This window comes from Geosmithia morbida, assembly GCF_012550715.1.
Source record: "Geosmithia morbida isolate 1262 chromosome Unknown scaffold_6, whole genome shotgun sequence".
NCBI lineage: Eukaryota > Fungi > Ascomycota > Sordariomycetes > Hypocreales > Bionectriaceae > Geosmithia > Geosmithia morbida.
In genome coordinates, this window is record NW_023336193.1 from 1,125,406 (window position 1) to 1,145,507 (window position 20,102).

General features: G+C 54.3%; 7 protein-coding genes across 7 annotated transcripts; 3 read left to right on the forward strand and 4 right to left on the reverse strand.

Moving 5' to 3' along the window:
- Positions 1-4: 4 nt before the first annotated feature.
- GMORB2_6801 (Pfam:DUF803) lies at positions 5-1,539 on the forward strand (the record flags this gene model as incomplete). The annotated part of the gene is made up of 5 exons (XM_035468769.1): positions 5-56; positions 136-161; positions 238-328; positions 424-967; positions 1,038-1,539. Coding segments are annotated over 5 exons (1,215 nt in total), but the record flags the coding sequence as incomplete, so codon positions are not given.
- Positions 1,540-3,075: 1,536 nt separating this feature from the next.
- On the reverse strand, positions 3,076-4,053 carry GMORB2_6802 (small subunit ribosomal protein S3e; the record flags this gene model as incomplete). Its single annotated transcript, XM_035468770.1, has 2 exons — positions 3,076-3,832; positions 4,031-4,053. The coding sequence occupies 2 exons, from the start codon at positions 4,051-4,053 to the stop codon at positions 3,076-3,078; spliced, it is 780 nt and encodes a 259-aa protein (XP_035321904.1).
- A 1,145-nt stretch (positions 4,054-5,198) lies between these two features.
- On the forward strand, positions 5,199-7,625 carry GMORB2_6803 (myotubularin-related protein 6/7/8; the record flags this gene model as incomplete). Its single annotated transcript, XM_035468771.1, has 2 exons — positions 5,199-5,213; positions 5,301-7,625. The coding sequence occupies 2 exons, from the start codon at positions 5,199-5,201 to the stop codon at positions 7,623-7,625; spliced, it is 2,340 nt and encodes a 779-aa protein (XP_035321905.1).
- Positions 7,626-8,520: 895 nt separating this feature from the next.
- Positions 8,521-9,027, reverse strand: GMORB2_6804 (uncharacterized protein; the record flags this gene model as incomplete). The annotated part of the gene is made up of 2 exons (XM_035468772.1): positions 8,521-8,795; positions 8,874-9,027. 2 exons carry the CDS (start codon positions 9,025-9,027, stop codon positions 8,521-8,523), a joined length of 429 nt encoding a protein of 142 aa, XP_035321906.1.
- A 574-nt stretch (positions 9,028-9,601) lies between these two features.
- GMORB2_6805 (phenylalanyl-tRNA synthetase beta chain) lies at positions 9,602-11,659 on the reverse strand (the record flags this gene model as incomplete). Its single annotated transcript, XM_035468773.1, has 3 exons — positions 9,602-9,647; positions 9,755-11,452; positions 11,607-11,659. The coding sequence occupies 3 exons, from the start codon at positions 11,657-11,659 to the stop codon at positions 9,602-9,604; spliced, it is 1,797 nt and encodes a 598-aa protein (XP_035321907.1).
- A 2,772-nt stretch (positions 11,660-14,431) lies between these two features.
- GMORB2_6806 (uncharacterized protein) lies at positions 14,432-17,366 on the forward strand (the record flags this gene model as incomplete). Its single annotated transcript, XM_035468774.1, has 5 exons — positions 14,432-15,184; positions 15,260-15,459; positions 15,536-15,695; positions 15,758-16,496; positions 16,564-17,366. The coding sequence occupies 5 exons, from the start codon at positions 14,432-14,434 to the stop codon at positions 17,364-17,366; spliced, it is 2,655 nt and encodes an 884-aa protein (XP_035321908.1).
- A 1,239-nt stretch (positions 17,367-18,605) lies between these two features.
- Positions 18,606-20,002, reverse strand: GMORB2_6807 (uncharacterized protein; the record flags this gene model as incomplete). Its single annotated transcript, XM_035468775.1, has 5 exons — positions 18,606-18,618; positions 18,908-19,005; positions 19,130-19,675; positions 19,781-19,893; positions 19,954-20,002. 5 exons carry the CDS (start codon positions 20,000-20,002, stop codon positions 18,606-18,608), a joined length of 819 nt encoding a protein of 272 aa, XP_035321909.1.
- Positions 20,003-20,102: the final 100 nt, after the last annotated feature.

The following is a 20,102-nucleotide window of genomic DNA, read 5'->3' on the forward strand; positions in this document are numbered from 1 at the left end:
ACAGGTGTCCAGATATGTCGGCCTTGCCTTGGCCATGCTCTCGGCGCTCGCTATAGGTAAGAGAGAGACACGGACGAGGAGGACCCTGAGGATAGGAACTCGGAAGAGAAGCAATGGGCTGACTTTTATGTGCAGGAACCAGTTTTGTCATAACCAAAAAGGTCAGTTGATATGGACACACAAACACCACCACCCACACCCACCGCCCACCGCCCACATTCTGACAACGCATCACAGGGCCTGATACAAGCCGAAGAGCGACACGGCTTCGAAGGTGAAGGGTTCGTCTACCTCAAGAACCCCCTGTGGTGGGCTGGAATCGCTACCCGTAAGCTGTCCCAAGACCGGACTCTGAGACAACAGACACACCTCCTCCCTGTGACTTGTAACTGACAAGAAGGAAAAATCCTCGCCGCCATTCAGTCGGGATCGGAGAGGTCTGCAACTTTGCCGCCTACGCGTTTGCCCCTGCCATCCTCGTCACGCCCCTCGGAGCCCTCAGCGTCCTCATCGGCGCCGTACTCGGCTCTTACTTCCTCAAGGAGGAGCTGGGCACCCTCGGCAAGCTGGGCAGCGCCATCTGCCTCATCGGCGCCGTCGTCATCGTCCTCCACGCCCCCGCCGACGAGGAAATCGAGACGATTGACCAGATCCTCCACTACGCTATCCAGCCCGGCTTCCTCCTCTACGCCGTCGCCGTCGTCATCTTCGCCACCGTCATGATCTACAAGGTTGCCCCCATCCACGGAAAGGAGAACGCCCTCGTCTACCTCTCCATCTGCTCCACCGTCGGCTCCATCTCCGTCATGTCCGTCAAGGCCTTTGGCATCGCCCTCAAGCTCACATTTGCCGGCAACAACCAGTTTTCACACCCTTCGACCTATGTCTTCGTGATCCTCACCACCGTCTGCATCCTCACCCAGATGAATTACTTCAACAAGGCCCTTGCCTCGTTTCCCACAAACATGTATGTGTCGTCATCTCTCATCCTCTCTTGCTCTCGCAAACCCACCGCTGACCTGTTCCTCCCCTCACAGTGTCAACCCTCTCTACTACGTCACATTCACCACCGCCACCCTCTGCGCCTCCTTCATCCTCTTCAAGGGCTTCAACACCACCGACGTTACCAACACGATATCCCTCCTCTGCGGATTCCTCATCACCTTTACCGGCGTCTACCTGCTCAACCTCTCGCGCGGAGACCCCAACGGCCACAAGCTCATCTCCGGCCACGAAGACGTCACCGGCACCGATATGATCTCGAGCTTCCAGACGAGGCTGAGCATGCAGGCCAGGAGGAGCGGTGATGTCGGACGTCACAGCATGACCAGCCTCGACGGAGTTCGCCGTGGTGACAGGGAAGGCCTCATCCGCGCCTACGACGAGGAGGAAGCCGCCGGCTTCGGCCTCACCGACCTGGCCGAGGAGAGTGGCAGCGAAGAGGATACCCGTAGCGCCAATGGCAAGGCAAACGGAAAGACAAACGGCAGTGCCCATTATGATGACTTGGAAGCTGGCCACAAGTCGGCTGACAGGTGAGAATCGGGGAAGAGATGAGGGGAGAATGGTTTTGGACCTGCTTTGAGAGAGTACGATTTGCTCCTCTACACGTGGACTTGTTTCTTGTTCCATGGCTGCCCATTCTCTACTCCCCGACCGACTACATCTTTGCCTCTTCCTCTTGGCCATGTTTATCTTCTTGTACATCATCGTTTTACGTTTGCTACAAACTCCCCCGCCGCCCTCATCACCATCAATACCTTGACAAGCTGCATATGTAATCTTGTCAAGAAACTTCGTCACCACCTCCACATACCATGATGTGGACGATTTTTTTTTTGGAAAAAAAAAAACAAACAGGAGAGGTGGGATAGACTGTTTTTATATTTACTTTTTTTTCTTTGTGTGTTATCATGACTTTGGGTGGTATTCCCGTGCATCTCGGCTGGGCAGAGCCAACCAAGATAGGTTTGGTGGTGCCCCTCGTGGTCATGAAACCCACCCTCAACAAACCCCCCGATTTACGGCACGAAAGGGAGTCTTAGACAGATATGGGCGGAGCAACGGCGTTTTTTTTTTGTTATGACGGGTGGGAAAGAGATTGAAGAGGAAAGAAAATCTCTCGTCTCTTTCTTGGGTTTTTATTTTATTATTTTTTTTCTTCTTCTCTTTTGTTTTCTTGATTCACACAAAACATCAAACATCATTTTCACACAACCCATTTATATGAATGGGAATGGCATAAGTAACTTTTTTCTTCTTCACTGCAAAACCATCCCCCAACCCCTCCCCTTTTTGTTGTTGTTGTTGTTTTGTACGATATGCCCACCATGAGACAGAAGGATACTAGGTTAAGGGAAAGGGAGAGATGATGGCGACGGGAATTTTTTTTTTTTTTGAGGGGGGGGAATTTGGGGATGAATAAAGTATCATCTTATATATATCCTTCTCTTCTCTCAATGACTGGATATCACTTGTTCTTTCTTTGCTCTCGGAAAATATATTGCTTTTGTGACATGGCTTTCGTCTCCAATGGATGCAGGGAGGATCATCCTCTGATGCAGCCTTTCTATCGCAATCTTTCCTCCCTTCTTTCTGAAAACTATCTGGCATCATACTTGAATGGACGTCGTCACCTTGCGTCTTATATACATGTACCAGACGGTCACATCTTGGCTTCAACTTATACATCAGCTTAGAGGAAACAGGGTAAACAGATGAGAATCATGCCATTCATGCAATAGAATTTTTTTTTTCTATATCAATAAACCACCTGAATAGACCACACCGCCCGAGTCAAGGGTCTTGTTGATTTGTCCTTGTTCTTGAAGGGTAAGAGGAGGGAGTCAGAAAAAGTCATGTGTATTTCCCGGTTTTTTTTCTTTTTATAGAGAAAAAAAAACACCACTCTTAAAAGCCGAAAACACAAAAACTCCCAAAGATTTTGTTTTTTTTTTAAATTTTCCTTTTGTCCACATCCTCCTTACCAAACAATAGAAGCCGTTATTGTTACTGAGCAAATTGGAGAAGGAAAAAGAGGAAGAAGAAAAGAGTCGTTAAATAATTCTTCCTCTCTTATTGCTCAGCAGGCTCCTGCTCGTCCTCCTGCTGCTCGGTGGCACGGACGTCCTGAGAGGCCTGGGCGGCCTGGGCGGCCTTGGCACCGTAGTCCTGGCTCACGGGCTGGAGGACGGGCTGCTCATCCTTGGGCTCGATGATGGTGACAGCATCGGGGAGGGACTTCTGGGGGCCGGCCTTGCCCTCGGGGTCGGAGCCGCGCATGATCTTGACCTTGATGCCGAGGACACCCTGGCGGAGGAGAACGTGGCGGGTGGCGGAGTCGATGAAGTCCTTGGCGGGCTGGCCGGAGTGGATCATGAAGCCGTCGGTGAACTTCATGGACTTGGCGCGGGCGGCGCGGAGCTTTCCGGAGACGACGACCTCGCAGCCCTTGGCGCCCGACTCCATGATGAAGCGGAGGACACCGTAGCAGGCACGGCGGACGGCCAGGCCGTTGAGCAGCTTGTAGCGGAGCGACTCACACTGGGCCACGGCCGACAGGCCGCGGTTCTGCACTTTGGCGGCGTACAGCGACACCGAGTTCTCGGGGAACTTGAAGCGCTTCTGGATCAGCGAGGTCAGCTCGCGAATGCGGCGACCCTGCTCGCCGAGGACCTCCTGCGTGTGCGTGGCGCGAACGATGATGTCCGTCACCGTCGGCGTCACGCGGACCTCGACACCGGAGTAGCCCTCCTCGGCGAGCTCACGCTGGAAGAACTCGTTCAGCTCGGCGTAAAAGACACCGTCGGCGACGAACTTTCTCCTCTTGGAGCTGTCATTACGGGGTGTGCTGTCAGTATGCCGTTCCATTCTTGCCTTCTTCTCTTTTCTCATCTCCCCCCCCTTTCCCACCAATGGGCCATGTTTTCTTCCCTCTTCCAAACGCAGCGCGGGGCAGTAGGTATCGGGAGAGCCCACCAGAACGACGAGTAGGAGGAATGTAGTTCGAGAAGAACGAGAATGTACTCACATCTGAATTCCGGGGTGAGCCATCTTGACTGATTTGTTGATATCGACCGGTCGGGAGGCTTGACTTGGGGGACGAGGGGACGGGTTGGTTGCGGCTGGGTCGAAGTGGGCTTTCCTTCAGGAATCTTGTCGCGATGCTGTGCACACAAAGGGTGGCTATCCCTTGCTAATTTTTTGGAGGTGGTGTGGGTTGGAGCCCTAACAGTTTTGGTGTGTAGGTACGTATACTTTTTTTTTTCCCCCTTCTTTTTTGGATTAAAGCAGTATACATGTACAGAGTACCCACTCGGTTTTGGTTTTGTGTGTAGGTCACCAGCTTCAATTGTTACTAAGCCCAAATCACACGTGCCTTAGCAAGCTATCCGGAATAACAAATTATCCATACCCACGACTCTGACCCCAAAGACGCTCGGGCCAGGTGGGGTATATGGGTCATCACGACATAATGCTCGTACAGACTGTCTCGTACACATGCCACCGAGTATTACAACAACTCCAACCTCGTACCCGTACACTTGTACCCAAACACGACAAAAAGTACGTACCTTTTATTGGGGCAGATCCCCAGCCCGAACCCGGCTGACGTCTTGTCTTCTCTTGCCCTCTTGGAGGAGACCTTTGGACTGCAGTACTGCTACTGCTTTGCTTGGATTTGCCCCGCAACAAGGGTTGTATCTCTTTCTTTCCACCACCAACCCTCCAAAGTCAAGCACTGCAGCGACTCGTCACGCAGCAGGAGCAGGAGAGTCACGCGGGACAGCTTCGCACATTCTGCTACTAGTAATAAGTTCACCTCGGCTTTTGGGTGACGGAGTATCCCTTGAGCTGCTCGGACAATTCGTTTCTTATATCGACTACTCTGGTGTAGTACTACTACTGCACGGACTCCAACGAGTGTGAACCTTACACCTGTTACCACCCCGGCGCATCATTTCATCCACCCACGCAGGCATCTTTCTACCTCTGCTCCCACTATACGCCAGTCGCTCTCTCTGGCCTAACATCGGATTTTCCTGGGCCTGGACAGGACACCTTTGGTTTGTTTCGCTCCCTACTTCATACCCCCCGAGGGGCATCATCATCTGCCGCCCTCCCGATAACGCGCCGTCGGATATCCGGTATCGGTATCTGTACCCAAAGGGCCCTGAGGCGGTGGCCAGTTGCCAAGTATGGAGGCTCGCAAGGTCAGTGCTTCCATTTCATTGTCTCTATTCATCAACCGCTCTCTCTCTCTCTCTTTCTCTATAAAACCACCATCTGACAATCAACAGGTAGTCGAGGGCGTCCAAGGCATCAACGGAGGCCAAATCACCTTGGGCACTCTTCGCTTGACCGACTTCCATCTCGTCTTCTGTGCCCCCGCACCCAATTCCCAAAACGACCCCTCGCAGCGACCAAGGACGCGAGAGAAATGGATTCCCTACCCCATCATCTCCAACTGCACATTTCGACCCGTCCACCCGGCCTCGAGACAGCTCCCGGCCATCCGCATCAGGTGTCGCGACTTCTCCTTTGTTACCTTTAACATCCCCGATGGAGATGCCGCCCGCGAGGTGTTCGACTTCATCAAGGCGCGCACGTGCAAGTTGGGCACCGTCGAGAAGCTCTACGCCTTCAACCACAAGCCGCTGAAGCACGAGAAGGAGGTCGACGGCTGGCACCTTTATGATCCCAAGGCTGAGTTCAGGAGGCAGGGCATCAGCGAGAAGCTCCCCGACAGGGGCTGGCGAATTACCACCATCAACAACGACTACTCCTTTTGCGACACATACCCCGCCTTCCTCGTCGTCCCCTCCAAGATATCAGACAACGTCCTCAAATATGCCCGAGAGTTCCGCTCCCGCAACCGTGTCCCTGTCCTCTCTTATATCCACCCCGTCAACAATTGCACCATCACCCGCTGCTCCCAGCCCCTTTCAGGTATCACCCGAAAGGCAAACGTACAGGATGAGAAGCTCGTCGCCGCCTCCTTCTCCGCATCGGTTCGGGGCAGCTCACAGGACAACACTCCGGTCACCAGCCAACAGGATGTGCCTGAGGGCGATGTCTCGCCTGCTGGCCTCGACTTGTCGGAGACGGAACGCCTAGAAGACGAGCTCATCTCGAAGTCCATGGTCATGTACGATGAGGCTACCGGCAAGCGTCTTGTGTACGGAGCGCAGCAGACAAACCTGATTGTGGATGCGCGCCCTACCATCAACGCCATAATGAACCAGGTTCAGGGCATGGGATCCGAGAACATGGACAAGTACAACTTTGCCTCCAAGATCTTTCTCAACATTGGAAACATTCACGTCATGCGCAGCTCTCTGTCCAAGGTTGTCGACGCTCTCAAGGATGCCGACCTGTCACCGCTGCCCCCAAATCGGGAGCTGCTTCAGCAGAGCAACTGGCTCAAGCATGTCCATGACGTGCTCGACGGATCTGCCATCATTGTGCGCCAGATTGGCATCCAACACTCACACGTCTTGATCCACTGCTCCGATGGCTGGGACCGGACTAGTCAACTCAGCGCGCTTGCCCAAATCATGCTGGATCCCTACTTCCGCACGTTGGAAGGCTTTGTCACATTGGTGGAGAAGGATTGGTTGTCGTTTGGCCACATGTTTAGGCTACGTTCCGGGCATTTGAACCATGAGGACTGGTTCACGGTGCAGAAGGACTCGTACGCCGGCTCCCGAGCCCAGCCGGGAGAGAACGACGATCGTAACGACGCTCTGCAGAGCATGTTTAGCGGAGCCAAGCGCTTCTTCAACCAGAACCCCAAAGAGGAGGGCGACCTGGAAGCGATCAGCGAGGTGGCGCCCGGCAAGGTGGCCAACGACGAGGCCACGACCCCCAGGATGGTCAGTCCCGTATTCCATCAGTTCCTTGACTGCGTGTACCAGCTCCAGCGGCAGCATCCCACGCGCTTCGAGTTTAACGAGCGCTTCCTCAGGCGTCTCCTCTACCACCTCTACTCATGCCAGTACGGAACGTTCCTGTACAACTCGGAAAAGCAGAGGAAAGACGCTCGCGTGGCCGAAAGGACATCATCCGTCTGGGACTACTTCCTCTCCCGTAAGGCCGAATTCACCAACCCCGACTACGACGAAACGACAGATGACCATGTCAAGGGCAAGGAACGCATAATAGCGCCGGATCTTTCGAAGATACGGTGGTGGTACCAATTATTCGGTCGAACAGACGATGAGATGAATGGGGCTCTCGATATGGCGGCGGCTGCCGCCCTTGACCGTGAGGCAGCTATATCAAGTTTACGCACAGAGGGGGGTGCCATCTCTGCTGCTGCCACAGGTGCGTCGAGCCCGCAGCCTCCTACCCTGCCATCCAGCCAGTCCGTCCTGACGGCTGTGGAGTCGGCCCACAAGACGCTCACACCGGAAAACCGGGACGCAACCCTGCGGCGGAGCGCATCCGTCGAGGGGACCAACCTCAACGCGCTGGCGGCTCTGCGGGACGGCATCGCAGGACTAGGTCTGGCCGGAAGGGGCGTCCTGGGTAACTTCGGAGGGCAACGAGCCAGCAGTGAGCAGCCCCAGCAAGAGAGGGAGACGGCAGCTCGTAGCGACCAGGAGCTGCGAGAGATGGCGTAGGGGGTCATGCTCCGGAGAGAGGAGCAGCATAAGCCCTACCTGATTGTCGAGACGCAGGATACGAACCGCTTCCGCCAACGGTCCCTTTCTCAGATCAGCTACCACCACGTCGAGCGTACGGCAGCAGTGCCCATCGACAACGTCGTAGGTGACATAGCAATCGGAGGTACGGGTCCTCGAACAGCAACGGGTTGAAGTTGGTGCAGCCGAATTCATCTCAGGTCTGGAGTGACGACTCGTCGTCTGGTGTGGAGTACTTGGATACAGGTTCAGACGTAGGATCACGATCATCGACGGCTACATCGAGCGAAGACGACGATCGGAAGCGTCCCTTTGCAACGTCAAAGACACTGCCCCCTCCTCCTCCCCTGAGGACTGAAATGATTGATGACCGTGTTCTTTGGAACAGACGAATATTACCGCCAAAAGGAGTTTCCGTCTTTCACTTCTTTTCTTATCAAGTACAGGTAGCATGATACACACACACACACACACACAAAAGGGGAGGGAAACAACAAAAAGCTACATGAGAACTCAACGGTTCAGATGCTTTATCTTAAAAGGGCCAAGAAAAAAGAAGGGCATATGATGGTATAGAATTGTGGAACAGAGGGACCTTGGATGAAAGGGGGGGTTGTCAGTATGAACGGCATGAAGTATCACAATACTGGTACCAGTAGCGATCATGAAGCGATGACACTTTGTTTACAATGATGCCCACAACTCCAGTCTCCACTTGTACTACACCTCGTGACATGAAATCAGCGGTTCGAAGTTCCGTAGCAGCTGCCGAAGCGGTGCGTAAGCAGTGCCAGCAATGTCATTCCATGTGAGAGTTTCGATCAAACTTTTGTCGGTTCTATCCTCAGGACTGTGTTTGGATTTGTATTTGTATTCATGAGGTGTGCTTATGAATGTCGAGAATGCGGTACCTCGTTACCGGCTCATTATCATGATCCAGAACAGCCATCTTGCACTCTTTGACGGGGACCGTCTCCCAGGTACGAAAGCTCTCCTCGAACTCCAGCGGGCCCGGGTCAACATCTGGCACGATGGCCATTTGGCCCTCGTTGAGAGCCTCATAGATTCTGGCATTCATAACCACGCCATTGTGAGCAGTGAACATGTCAGACCTTGCACAAAGACTAAGGATTTCGTCCATGGCATCGGCTGCATTCGACAAGCACAGACAGGTATGAGGTGTTTAGGGGTTCGGTGTCTTGCATATGGGCTTGTACGGGATGCCACCGATAGTGCCCAGCTTTGCCCGGACAGTACGCCTCCGTCGTCTGAGCGCTGAGTTTAGTATGTCTGAAGGTCTGAAGGGGTGTGGCCTTCTCACCGTGTCAGCCCATTTGAAACCCGCCTCGGCTAACGTGAAGAGGCCTGTCTTGGAGGTCATGAGGTCGCTTGTGGAGGACTCGCGCGTGGTCTTGGCGTTTTTGATCCCTTCTCTCTACTCCACCATCCTCATCGGTATCGTTGCCAATACCCTATGGCCATCAAAAAAGGACCGGTGAGGTAAGTTGAAAGGGAGATGATTGAATACGATTACGACTGCGAGTGTGTGGTGGCGGAAGAAGGGAAAGAAGCAGATGGCAGACAGCAATCTATCTGGTGATGAATTGTGAGGATGATGAAAGGGGGCACGGAGATGGGCCTTGAAGCTGAATGTAACGATAACCTGGGCAGGCAGGAGCGACCCTTGCGCGTTCCTGCCACCCCAGATATGGTATTTGCACTTCATCTCCCTCTGTGATGTTTCTCATATTATGAGGATGATTTCAACTTTTTTTTTTCTTGTTGTTCAACTGCTCTTGTTCTCGTTCTAGATAATAAGAGTTTGTCTTTCTGCTTTTTTTCTTTTTCTTTCGCTGGGTGTATGACGGGATATGGTTTATATCTAAATGTTCTGTCACTGTAGCCCCCCCCCCTTTTGTATGTAATACATCATCTGCTTTGCACTACACCACATCTCACAGGAAGACTTCGAGGTTAATCTCGAGTGTGCTGACGGGGTATCTGCCAAGTGTGTTGGTTAGAACAGACAGCGGGTAGGAGACGCAGGCATTAAAAAAAAACGAGAAAAGGAAAAAAGGGGAGGAAGAAAGGAACTACGGAAAATATACCTTAGGTCGAACTTTTCGAGCACAGAAGGGTGGAGGATTCCAAACTCGCCGATGCGACGTTCCTTTCCTGCGAGACGGAAGTGCACGGCGGCAGCGTGCCCGGGGAAGAAGGTGTCCTCGTTGAGCTCCTCGATCCAGTAGCCGTCTGCCTTGTTGGCTTTGTCGCCCTGCAGCTCGGGGAGGAACGGGATGCGGAGCATGAGGAGGATGCGGTCCAGCAGACCGTGGACCACCTCGAAGCCGCTGGTCTTGCCGCACCAGGCTGCGGCGAAGTGGCGCTCGTTACGGGCGCGGCGCTCGACCGTCTCGTCCTTGAAGCCGACGTCGGACACCTCAAAGATCTTCATAGGCACGCTGTGGCCCTTGTTTTCGCGAAGCGTCTTGAGCAGACCAGGCAAGAGGGATGTGCGGACCATCTGGTACTCGAGTGTCTTGGGGTTGGCTAGGCGAATGGCCGTCGTGCCGTCATCCTCGCGGTTGAGCCAAGCAAAGTTCTCCTCATGACTGCACAAAATCAACGGCATCACCTCGCTCCATCCGGCCATGGCCGACTCGACGCGCACAATGTCACCCAGCTTGTTCACCAAGAGAGGAGCGCCCACCGTGGCGCTGCGGCTGGGCGCTGTCCGCGGCAGGTTGTTGAAGCCGTAGCATACGGCCAGATCCTCCATGATGTCGCACTGGTGCAGCACGTCGGGCCGTGTCACAGGGACAGACACATCCAACACCTTGGGGTTGCTCGATGACTGCTTGGCCTCGTAGGCCATCTTGCGGAGGAGCTTGCAGAGGGCTTCGGGGGCCTCGGTGAGACCGGTGCAGCTATTGAGGTAGTCGATGTCGGCTTGGGCGACGCGAGGGTTGAGCGAGGGTGTGACGCGCGACTGGTTGTTGTGCTCCGACACGATGCGGACAGGCTCGACGGTGAATGGTTCGGAACAGTACTCGGAGAACATGGTCACCATCATGTCGGTGACAATCTGTAGCTTGGTTGCGTCCGTAGCTGTCATCTCGATGAAAACGTTGGTCGTGTCAAGCGTAATCTTAGAGTGGTTGCTGTTGATGATGGGCGGCAGCGAGCACACTGTCCTCTTGGAGTCGTAGATGACGGGGTAGACGGGCGAGTCGCGGACGATGTGCAGGAAGCGGCCCAGGTTCCTGTCGTCCTCGTAAAAGGCCATGAGCTCCTCGCCATTCATCTCGCGCGTCTGGTTGAGGGGCACGAAGCGAATGTCCTTGGGGGTCAGGGCCTCGTAGGTGAAGGGACCCTGGATGGTGTCGAGGTCGTGGGTTCCAATGGCGACCAGGGTGCGGTTGCGGGCTAGATTAGAGTGCAGCTTGTCCTGCAGGGAAATGAAGGACTCGTAGCGCTCCTTGGTGAACTTGATGCCGCGCAGGACGGCACCGGCGACGAGAGGTCGAATCTGGGCCACCTCTGGCTTCACGTAGATGGTCTGCTGCTCCTCGCTCTTAGGCGCGACGACGCGGAAGTTAGGGGGCGACGTGCGGCCGCGGAAGATATTGAGGTTGAGGGCAATGCCCTCGAAGCAGAGCATATCGTAGCGGTTGGCGGGGATCTCAATCTTGAGCTGGGCCGGCTCCTGGACGCCGTCGACAATGGGGCGGTCGTCATTCTCCGTGTCCTCGTCGAGCTCTATACCGAATTCGAAGCAGAGGTCCTCAAACTCCTCGGTCGTGAATCTGCGAGTGTTGTGACGGCCATGTCAGCAAGCTGTGCATTGGAGGGGCGGTGATGATGGCCCATTCATCATCCATGGTGGGGAGGGGGGGGAGGAGGGGCAGGCAGACAGGCATGCAAGTAAAGGTAAAGCAACATGGGGGAAAACAAACTCACTTTTGACCGAGAGCATCGAAGAGCCTGTACTTGTCAACACCAATGGTAGGCATGGTGGGCGTATGTCGGTCGAGGAATCCGGCGTTGTGGAGAGAGTGTTAGCAGAGAGAATCCTCTTCGTCGTCGTCGCCGTCCTACGATGTTTCGCTACTCTCTGCTGGCTTACAGAGGAGGGGCCCTTTCCTTTTTTTTCGGGCTTGCCCTGTGAGTGACTCAGTGGAAAGGTGCACCCCGCCGGGGTCGGAACATCAATGCTCCTAGGTTCCGGGGATGTACATTATACATATACCTGATGACATAATGAGCACTCGTCGCACATAATACACACACATTGGCACTGCGGAGTATTATTACTACGTACCTTACTAGCTACTGACAGTGACAGGGGGTGTTTATGTTGGGCAGCCATGAGATGTCGATGGCCTCGCATCCCAGAGTATTATTTCTGATTCACGATCTGACTCGAGTGAGGGTCACAATATGCTGTTTTTCTTTCCTGTCAATAAGGGAGGAGTGCTCCAGTATCCCAATAATAGGATGGATATTACTAGCATGTGATATGCTCCGTATGATTTTATCAACCTGGGCAAGCCACAGCGGCTGGTCGCCCGTGCTACGGCTACAGTTGCCTATGCTCACTGTGACCACTGCTAATAACGCCGGGGGCTTATGCGGGGGACTGTGGCTGAGACACGGGCAGTATTAGGCAAGTACACGCATACACATATCTACACGCCGCAGATGGGACTTTGCGACAACATTTTGCTACTCTATCTACTTCTTCCCATTCATCTACGAGGTAGTAGCAGGAAAACCGCATCAACCCTCGTTTGTTACGTTTCGCTTGTTGATTTCGATTGTTGGGCGTCGCATTTTGTTGGCGCTGTCCGGGGGAGAAAGAGGGGAATCTGAGGGAAGCTCTGTGTCTCCACTAATACCCCCAGTGCTAGCGCGGCAGTCGATTCTCACCTGCGGGTACATGTAGTATTGTTGGACTCACGGTCTCTCACTCAGCTTGCCATATGATATTATTACGAGACACTTGTGTGGGATGCGATTCCCTCTATTTCCCGCGCAGTCAAAATATTTCATTCTCGAGGAACGCTCCGTTGTCCGTTGTAGATGATGGGTAGCGGAAAGGAGGGAGCGGAGCCGTGAGGGTAGTAAAGACGGAAACAGTGCTGCTCTTTCTTATTAGTAGTACAGTACAGGTTTCTAGACGTAACAATTGCTTGGCTTCTGTTGATACGAGCCTGTTATTAATAAACTCGCCATTCCATTACGGGAGTCAAGCTGGATCCTCGTCGACCGAGAATCGGGTGATGAATTGATACCCTTACAGGACCGGGTGATATACTATCTATTCCTATCCCAGGTCAGCTTCTATTTTGGAGTTTCACAGCCACTCCAGAACAAGATTACAAGGCTGAGTCCTACCTCCACCCGTTATCCATCCGTGACGGACTTGGCAAATTACAGGTAGAACTTCGCGCATCAGCTAAGCCTCTGAGAGGCCTTCTCAACAGTAACGATAACGATGACAAGATATGGTCATGTGCTGAGGTGTCAGGCTGGCATATTTGCTCTCTCCAGGTTCGAGTCGTTTGCTATTTTCTCAGCTGTTAACTGGGCAAAGTCACGGGATCCCTGACAGGTGTCTGCACTACTGCTCCCTACGATCAGGTATTATTACTCCGTACGAGCACTCGTAAGACTTGTACCACCAGGTTATGGTACGAACTCAACTCGTACGGAATAATTAGGCGCTTTTTGCGCCATAAGTACATGTATGTGCTCCGTAGTCACTGCAGAACTGCCCGGGTGCGAATGCTCCATTCGTAATCCCAGCCAGTGCCAACTGTAATTCATACGTAGGTCCGCTGGATAACAGCTGTTTTCAGGGCTGCTACAGTGCTGCTACACCACTACGAGCTCCTGTAACATGATCATAGCCCGCTGTGGCTAGTGGGCCTGATATGCTCTCCTCCGCTGGAGTCTTCCCCAAATCTATCCACCCCGCGACGGCCTCAAAGCATGTCAGCTGGGTTGAACGATGGGCATCAATGGATAATAGCACCCATTCCGTTATAGTCCCATCTTTTTTTCCCACCTGTTCCAACCTTAGTACTCCTCGCCCTACCCCCCAACTGTCTCCATCAGAGAGAGAGAGAGGGGAGATATTCATGGTTGTTAGCCGCGTCCTTCGGCTCCCGGTCTAGCTGCACCTCCGCTTACCCTACGCGCCCCCTCTCGAAAGCAGTAGCCCTTGGGTTTTTCTCGCACCTGCCCGCTTTAGTGCCCGCCTCCTCGCGTCCCCCAACCTCTGACCAACCGTCGTCACTCGTCTTGTCCACGACAACAGACAGCAGACAGGAGTCGGCGCACTTCGCAAATCGTCTCGAGCCACCTGGCCCGAATGTTGCTGCTGACCAGGTGACACCAAACCGACGTCGCCGTCACTGCTCTTCTTTATTTCTTCTATTCCCCTCTCTCTTCTTGATTTACAGACGGTCGCCACCGCCGCTCGTCGTAGCAGCCCGACGCTTTCGAATCGCATCCACAGGCTGATCCAAGTTCCACGACGAGAACCAGCCACGACAGCGGGAAAGGAGAGTCGGATCGTCAACTCGAACATTGACTCGGACACGCGCTTTGCCGTCTTCAACCCATTTATTGACCTCGAGAAGTCCTCAACTTGCCTCCGAGGCGCGTAGAAGCTCACAGTCGCTCGTCGATTGATAGCTTCTGAGAAACGCTGCTTGGTGCCACGTCGCCACTAACCATCGCCGATTTCCTGCCGACTCACGTCTTTTCGCCTGCCCATCATGGACTCCCAGTGGCAGTCCTACGCCGATCCGTCCGGTGCCGCGCGCCGACACAACGGTGCTGTTCCCCAGCAGCAGGCCCCGCCGCAGCAGCCGCCGCCGCCTACCTACAAGTATGATCACTACGGCGGCGCTCCCGTCGCTTCTGCTGGCACCTCATCTGCCGCCTCCCCCCTAGCTGCTCCCCATATTCGCGACGGCAACGGTGATATTGCCATGCATGACGCCCACGACGCTCACGCCGGTATCAAGTACCCAATGAGGCCCCTCCACCAGAGTCACCCCTCCTCGTCTGGCCGAGGCTCGGGCCTGCACTCCCCCGCCGATGCCTCCTCTGCAGCCCAGCGATACTCGCCAATGGATACGCTGCCGCCATCGTCTCCCTACGCACCCAAGCCGCCTGCTTTCAGCAACCCGCCTTCCCAGAGGCAGTCTCCCGCCAAGCAGGCCGAGTATTCCACGAGTCCTTACTACCCGGCACGCCAACCTCCGCCCTCTCAGCAGCTCCCTCCTCTGAGCACCTATGCCTCAGCCCCATCCCACGAGGCGTATCCCTCATCAGCCGTCTCGGCCTCGAGTGACATGCCGCTATTCCCGCCCGATCCCAAGTCTCCACGTCGCCAGGCTCCCATGCCCGCCCCGCGAGGACCCGTCCCCGAGTTCCAAAAGGTTCGCGGCCCCAACGATCTGCGGCCCAAGCTGAACCAGCAGCCGCCATTCCGTCGTGCCAACCCCGAGGGAGGTTTCATCAGCGTGAGTCTACACCATCAAAGATATCCCGCCTCTCCACGGCATCCTAAAGCTGACCTGCCTTCTTTCTCACCCCAGCCTCTGCAAGCTCTGACGTCCCACCTACCGGCTACGTATCGCATTTGCAACCCTGAATTCAAGTACGAGACATCACGGAACCCGCGCCGAGTCCTCACCAAGCCAAGCAAAGGCGTCAAGAACGATGGCTATGACAACGAGGATAGCGACTACATCCTCTATGTCAACGACATCCTTGGCTCCGAAGAGGCCGGCCATAAGTACGTAATCCACGAGGCCACCTTTTCTCTTGTTCGATCGAAGATGACCCTGAGCTGACATACATCGCGCTCCTAGAAATCGCTACCTTATCCTGGATGTTCTGGGTCAGGGCACTTTTGGTCAGGTCGTCAAGTGCCAGAACCTCAAGACGCAGGAGGTTGTAGCTGTCAAGGTAATCAAGAACCGAACAGCCTACTTCAACCAGAGCATGATGGAGGTATCTGTTCTCGACTTGGTAAGCAACCCGTCCCCGTGATGGAACAAGAACCAGACCCAGATACTGATCTGCTCCCGCAGCTTAATTCCAAGCTCGACAAGAATGATGACCACCACTTGTTGCGCCTCAAGGATACCTTCATCCACCGCCAGCACCTGTGTCTCGTCTTTGAGCTGCTGAGCGTCAACCTGTATGAACTGATTAAGCAGAATCAGTTCCGGGGACTCAGCACAACTCTTGTCCGCGTCTTTGCCCAGCAGCTGCTCAACGGCCTCGCCTTGCTCAACAAGGCTCGGTTGATCCACTGCGATCTTAAACCTGAGAACATCCTGCTGAAGAACCTCGAGAGCCCCATAATCAAGATTATAGATTTCGGTTCTGCCTGCGACGAACGTCAGACAGTCTACACCTACATCCAGTCTCGTTTCTACCGCTCGCCCGAAGTCCTACTCGGCCTCCCCTACTCGTCAGCCATTGACATGTGGTCGCTAGGCTGCATCGTCGTCGAGCTGTTCCTCGGTCTACCTCTCTTCCCTGGATCGTCCGAGTACAACCAGGTATCGAGGATTGTCGAGATGATGGGCAACCCCCCCAATTGGATGCTCGAGATGGGCAAGCAGTCCGGCGAGTTTTTCGATAAGAGGCAGGATGAGTACGGCCGCAAAACCTATCAGCTCAAGAGCATGGAGCAGTATGCCAGGGAGCACCAGACAAAGGAGCAGCCCAGCAAGCGATACTTTTCGGCCAACACGCTACCCGAGATCATCAAGACGTACCCCATGCCGCGCAAGAACATGAAGCAGAGCGAGATCGACAGAGGTAAGACGCACGCACCTTTCTGATCCCGCGCCTCTTGTTTCCCCTTCGTGCTAACCAGTCTTCACAGAGATGAACAACCGCGTTGCTTTCATCGATTTTGTGCGGGGTCTGCTAACCATCAACCCCCTCGAAAGATGGTCGCCGCAACAGGCCAAGATGCACCCATTCATCACGCAGCAAAAGTTCCAGGGCGCATTTGTGCCGCCGATGAACCTCAAGTCTAGCTCACTGAACCGGTCGCCGGCTCCGGGAACGCAGCAGCAGCAGCAGGCCGAGGCCCTCAGCAAGCAGCGTGCGCAGGCGGCGCAGGCCCAAGCTCAGGCACAGGCCAACTCAGCCGCGCAGTATGGTGCCATGGCAGGTGGCCAGTACCCGCCGTCAGGCCACGCTCAGCCGCCCATGTACGGGGCCGGTCCCGGCGTGTACCCGCCCGCAGGAGGCAACGTGCCTCCGGCCTACGGCTCCCAACCCACCCAGTATGCTCAGATGCCTATGCCCCAGGCTGCACCGCAGCAGATACCACCTGCTGGGCAGTATGGCGGCGTGCCCCAGCAGGCCATGTACTCTCAGCAGGGGATGCGGGCCAACCGCCAGCGCGCGTCAACGATGGAGCAGCAGCAGAGCGGCGTACCGGCCGCCATCCAGCGCGTTGCCAGTCACCTGGATCCGAGCCAGCCCATCCGACTCCAGCCGAGCCCGGCCTACTACCCGCCGCCAGGTGAAGGTCTCCCTGCTGTTGACTCGGGCCGTCGGGATCGACGCACCAGCCGACTTCAACAGGGTGCGCGTGGAAACCGAGACTTCATCCGTAACCTTGAGGAGCGGACCATGGAGGAGGGCTTCATGGGAAGTCAGAACCCGTGGCATTGAGCACACGTGTTCGGGGACGGTGAAGAAGCACAAGCCGGGGTATAGTCTAACGGCAATAGCCGAAGCAACGGCAACAGCAACATCAAAATGCTCCTGCCATTCTGCATCATTATATTTTGTCTTGATCTGTTCTCTTCTGCCCCATTCGAGAAATCCCAGCTGGACTTGCTCCCTAGACCGGGAGAGACGCGTGTAGGCGAGAGAGATAAAAGAGCATTGCTTTGTGTGGCTGGTACCACGATGACACCCACCCGGAACAAGGCATCCCCCCCTCCATCTCTGCTCAAACGGATGTACGGGGGAGCGGTAGCCGAGATTCCACAGTGTCGACTCACTGCGGGTTCCGAACAGTTTTTTCCTCCTGTTTCCTTCTGTCTTGTTTTTTTTTTCATACATGGGGAGAGTGCGAGGGACAGTAAAAAAAATACTATTCTAGGATGAGGCGTTTAGGGACGATGGGCATCGCTCAAGAAGAGGAATTTGTTTTGAAAGATCAGACCAGGGATCTATCTTGGCCCCCCAAGTGAAGAACAAGAAGAAGAGAAGACAAGACGAGGGCGGCCACTCTGCCTCGAATTCTTGTGTGTATCCGTTTACCCCTCCCGCCCGGGAGACGGATATACCAGAAGGAGAGAAACAAGGGCAAGGAAGCAGGCAGCTATGGCAATGAGAAAAGGAGGAAGAAATCCAGGGCATGAAGGATGCTTGATTCATCAGAACCGAAGCAGATATTAAAAAAAGAAAACGACGAAGAGTGCATAGCGGTCAAAAACTTGTATATAAGCTATTTACTTCTTTTTTCTTTTATCTTGTTTGGCTCTTTCTTTCCCCTTGCTCTCCTTTCCCCGCCCGGTCATCTTTTTCTCTTCGGACTATCTTGTCATGTCTCTCCAAGAAAACGAACAAGACACTTTATTATATGGCATAGTTCTGCGTTTGATCATGCCATGTCTCACATAGTAAGGGGGTGGGATGTGATATACCATGTATATTCTGTTAGGTTCTCCTGTGATTTTTTTTTCTTGTCGTCTTTTCTTGGTATAGTGTATACGTTTGCCCACTAGCAATGAGAATGATGCTCATACCATTATTTTCTCTTCTTCTTCATAAGCATACTAGCAATGAGAACGATACTCGTATACTATTATTTTCTTTCCTTCTTCATAGGTATTACAAGAACAAGATGCGGCAAAGACCTTGGTGATGAAAAAAACAACTTGATGTACAATACGGTCCCCGCTACCCCCTGACGCTATGTTCAATACAGAGGGCTGAAATACGTGGGAGAAACAGCCTTGCCTTGGTAAGAAGAGTGTGATGACGAAGATGAATAAGAAACAAAAAATGTGGTTTAATACGCGTCGTGGTGGCTGTACTACCTCGTACCACGACCACGGTTACGACCATCACCGCGTCCACCACGACCTCTCCTGCCATTGCCGTTATTGTTGTTGTTGTTGCTGTTGTTGTTGCTGACCATGGCGTCACTATAGAGCTGGGTGCCTTGTCCGGTAGGACGAGGTTCGGGGAAGCCCATTGACCCGTCGATAATGTTGCCTGTAATGTGTGCTGCTGGTGCGGTCGGTGCTGAGCGCTGGTTGCCAATCTTGGGGTAGACCTTGATGAGACGACCGTCGGCCTGGATTGAGAGCACAGTTAGCAGCTGTTGCCACCTTCTTCTTCTTCTTCTTCCTCTCCTCCGCGAACACCTTGAGCCTTGAGAGGGGAAGAGAATAGAGGAGAAGAAGGGGAGAGAAACGTACCATCTTGTCGTTGAACGTCTGGATGACACGCTCACCACCCTCCCTGGAGTGAAACACCATCTCGACCACCATAAACGGCGAGGTCTTGGTGATGCGGCAGCTCTCCATCTCCCCGCCCACGGGCGTCATCGCACTCTCCACATCTGCAGCTGTGGTTCCCGGTGCAAAGTTCTGCGCCATGACGACGAACGGTCCGGCCAGTCCGCGGATGGATATCCCCCTCCCAGATGCAGATGACGATGACGACGGCGCGGCGGCACCCGATGCAGATGGGCGGATGTTGAGCTGGTCGACAGCCATGCGATCGAAGGCAGCAGCGGCGCGATTGTTGCTCCTGCTGTTTCCTCTGCTGTTATGTTTGATGTTGTTTCCGTAGGCATTCTTGGGTGCTGCCGCCGATCCGGGTGTCGTTATGCGTGCGCCCAGAGACGTGGTTCGCTTGCCACCGCCGCCGCCGCCGCTTACCGAGCTGTGAAGGTCGTGTGTCCATTCGCCGTTGACATTGCCGGGGGCGGAGGGGTTTCCACCGGCTAGGGAGGAGCGTTGCTATACAGTTTGTTGTCGGATGAGCTATGGCCGGATGCAGAAAGAGAAGACAACGTTGTTTCTAGTATGGGCCACGGTTTTTTCCTCTACCTTTTTGACGCCGACCCGGCTGGCTAGGGACCCGCCAGCTTGGGCCTTGAGGTTGGGTGCGCTCTGACGACGAGATTTGGATGAGAGGAGCTTGCTTGCTAGATCTTCATTCTTCTTGCGCTCGCGTGCTGCACATTGGGTTGTCAGAGGTTGGAGGGAAGACCAGTTTGTGGTGGTAGTGGGCTAACCATTGTGGATAAAGGCTTGGAAGTCGTTTGCTTGGCCGGTCGACGCCATGGCTGCTGTTCTCGGTAACGGGGAGGGATGCGGTAGACGCAGTTCGAAACGAAAAGAGGAGCAGGCACTACTGCTAGGTGGTGACAGTTGGGATGCTACT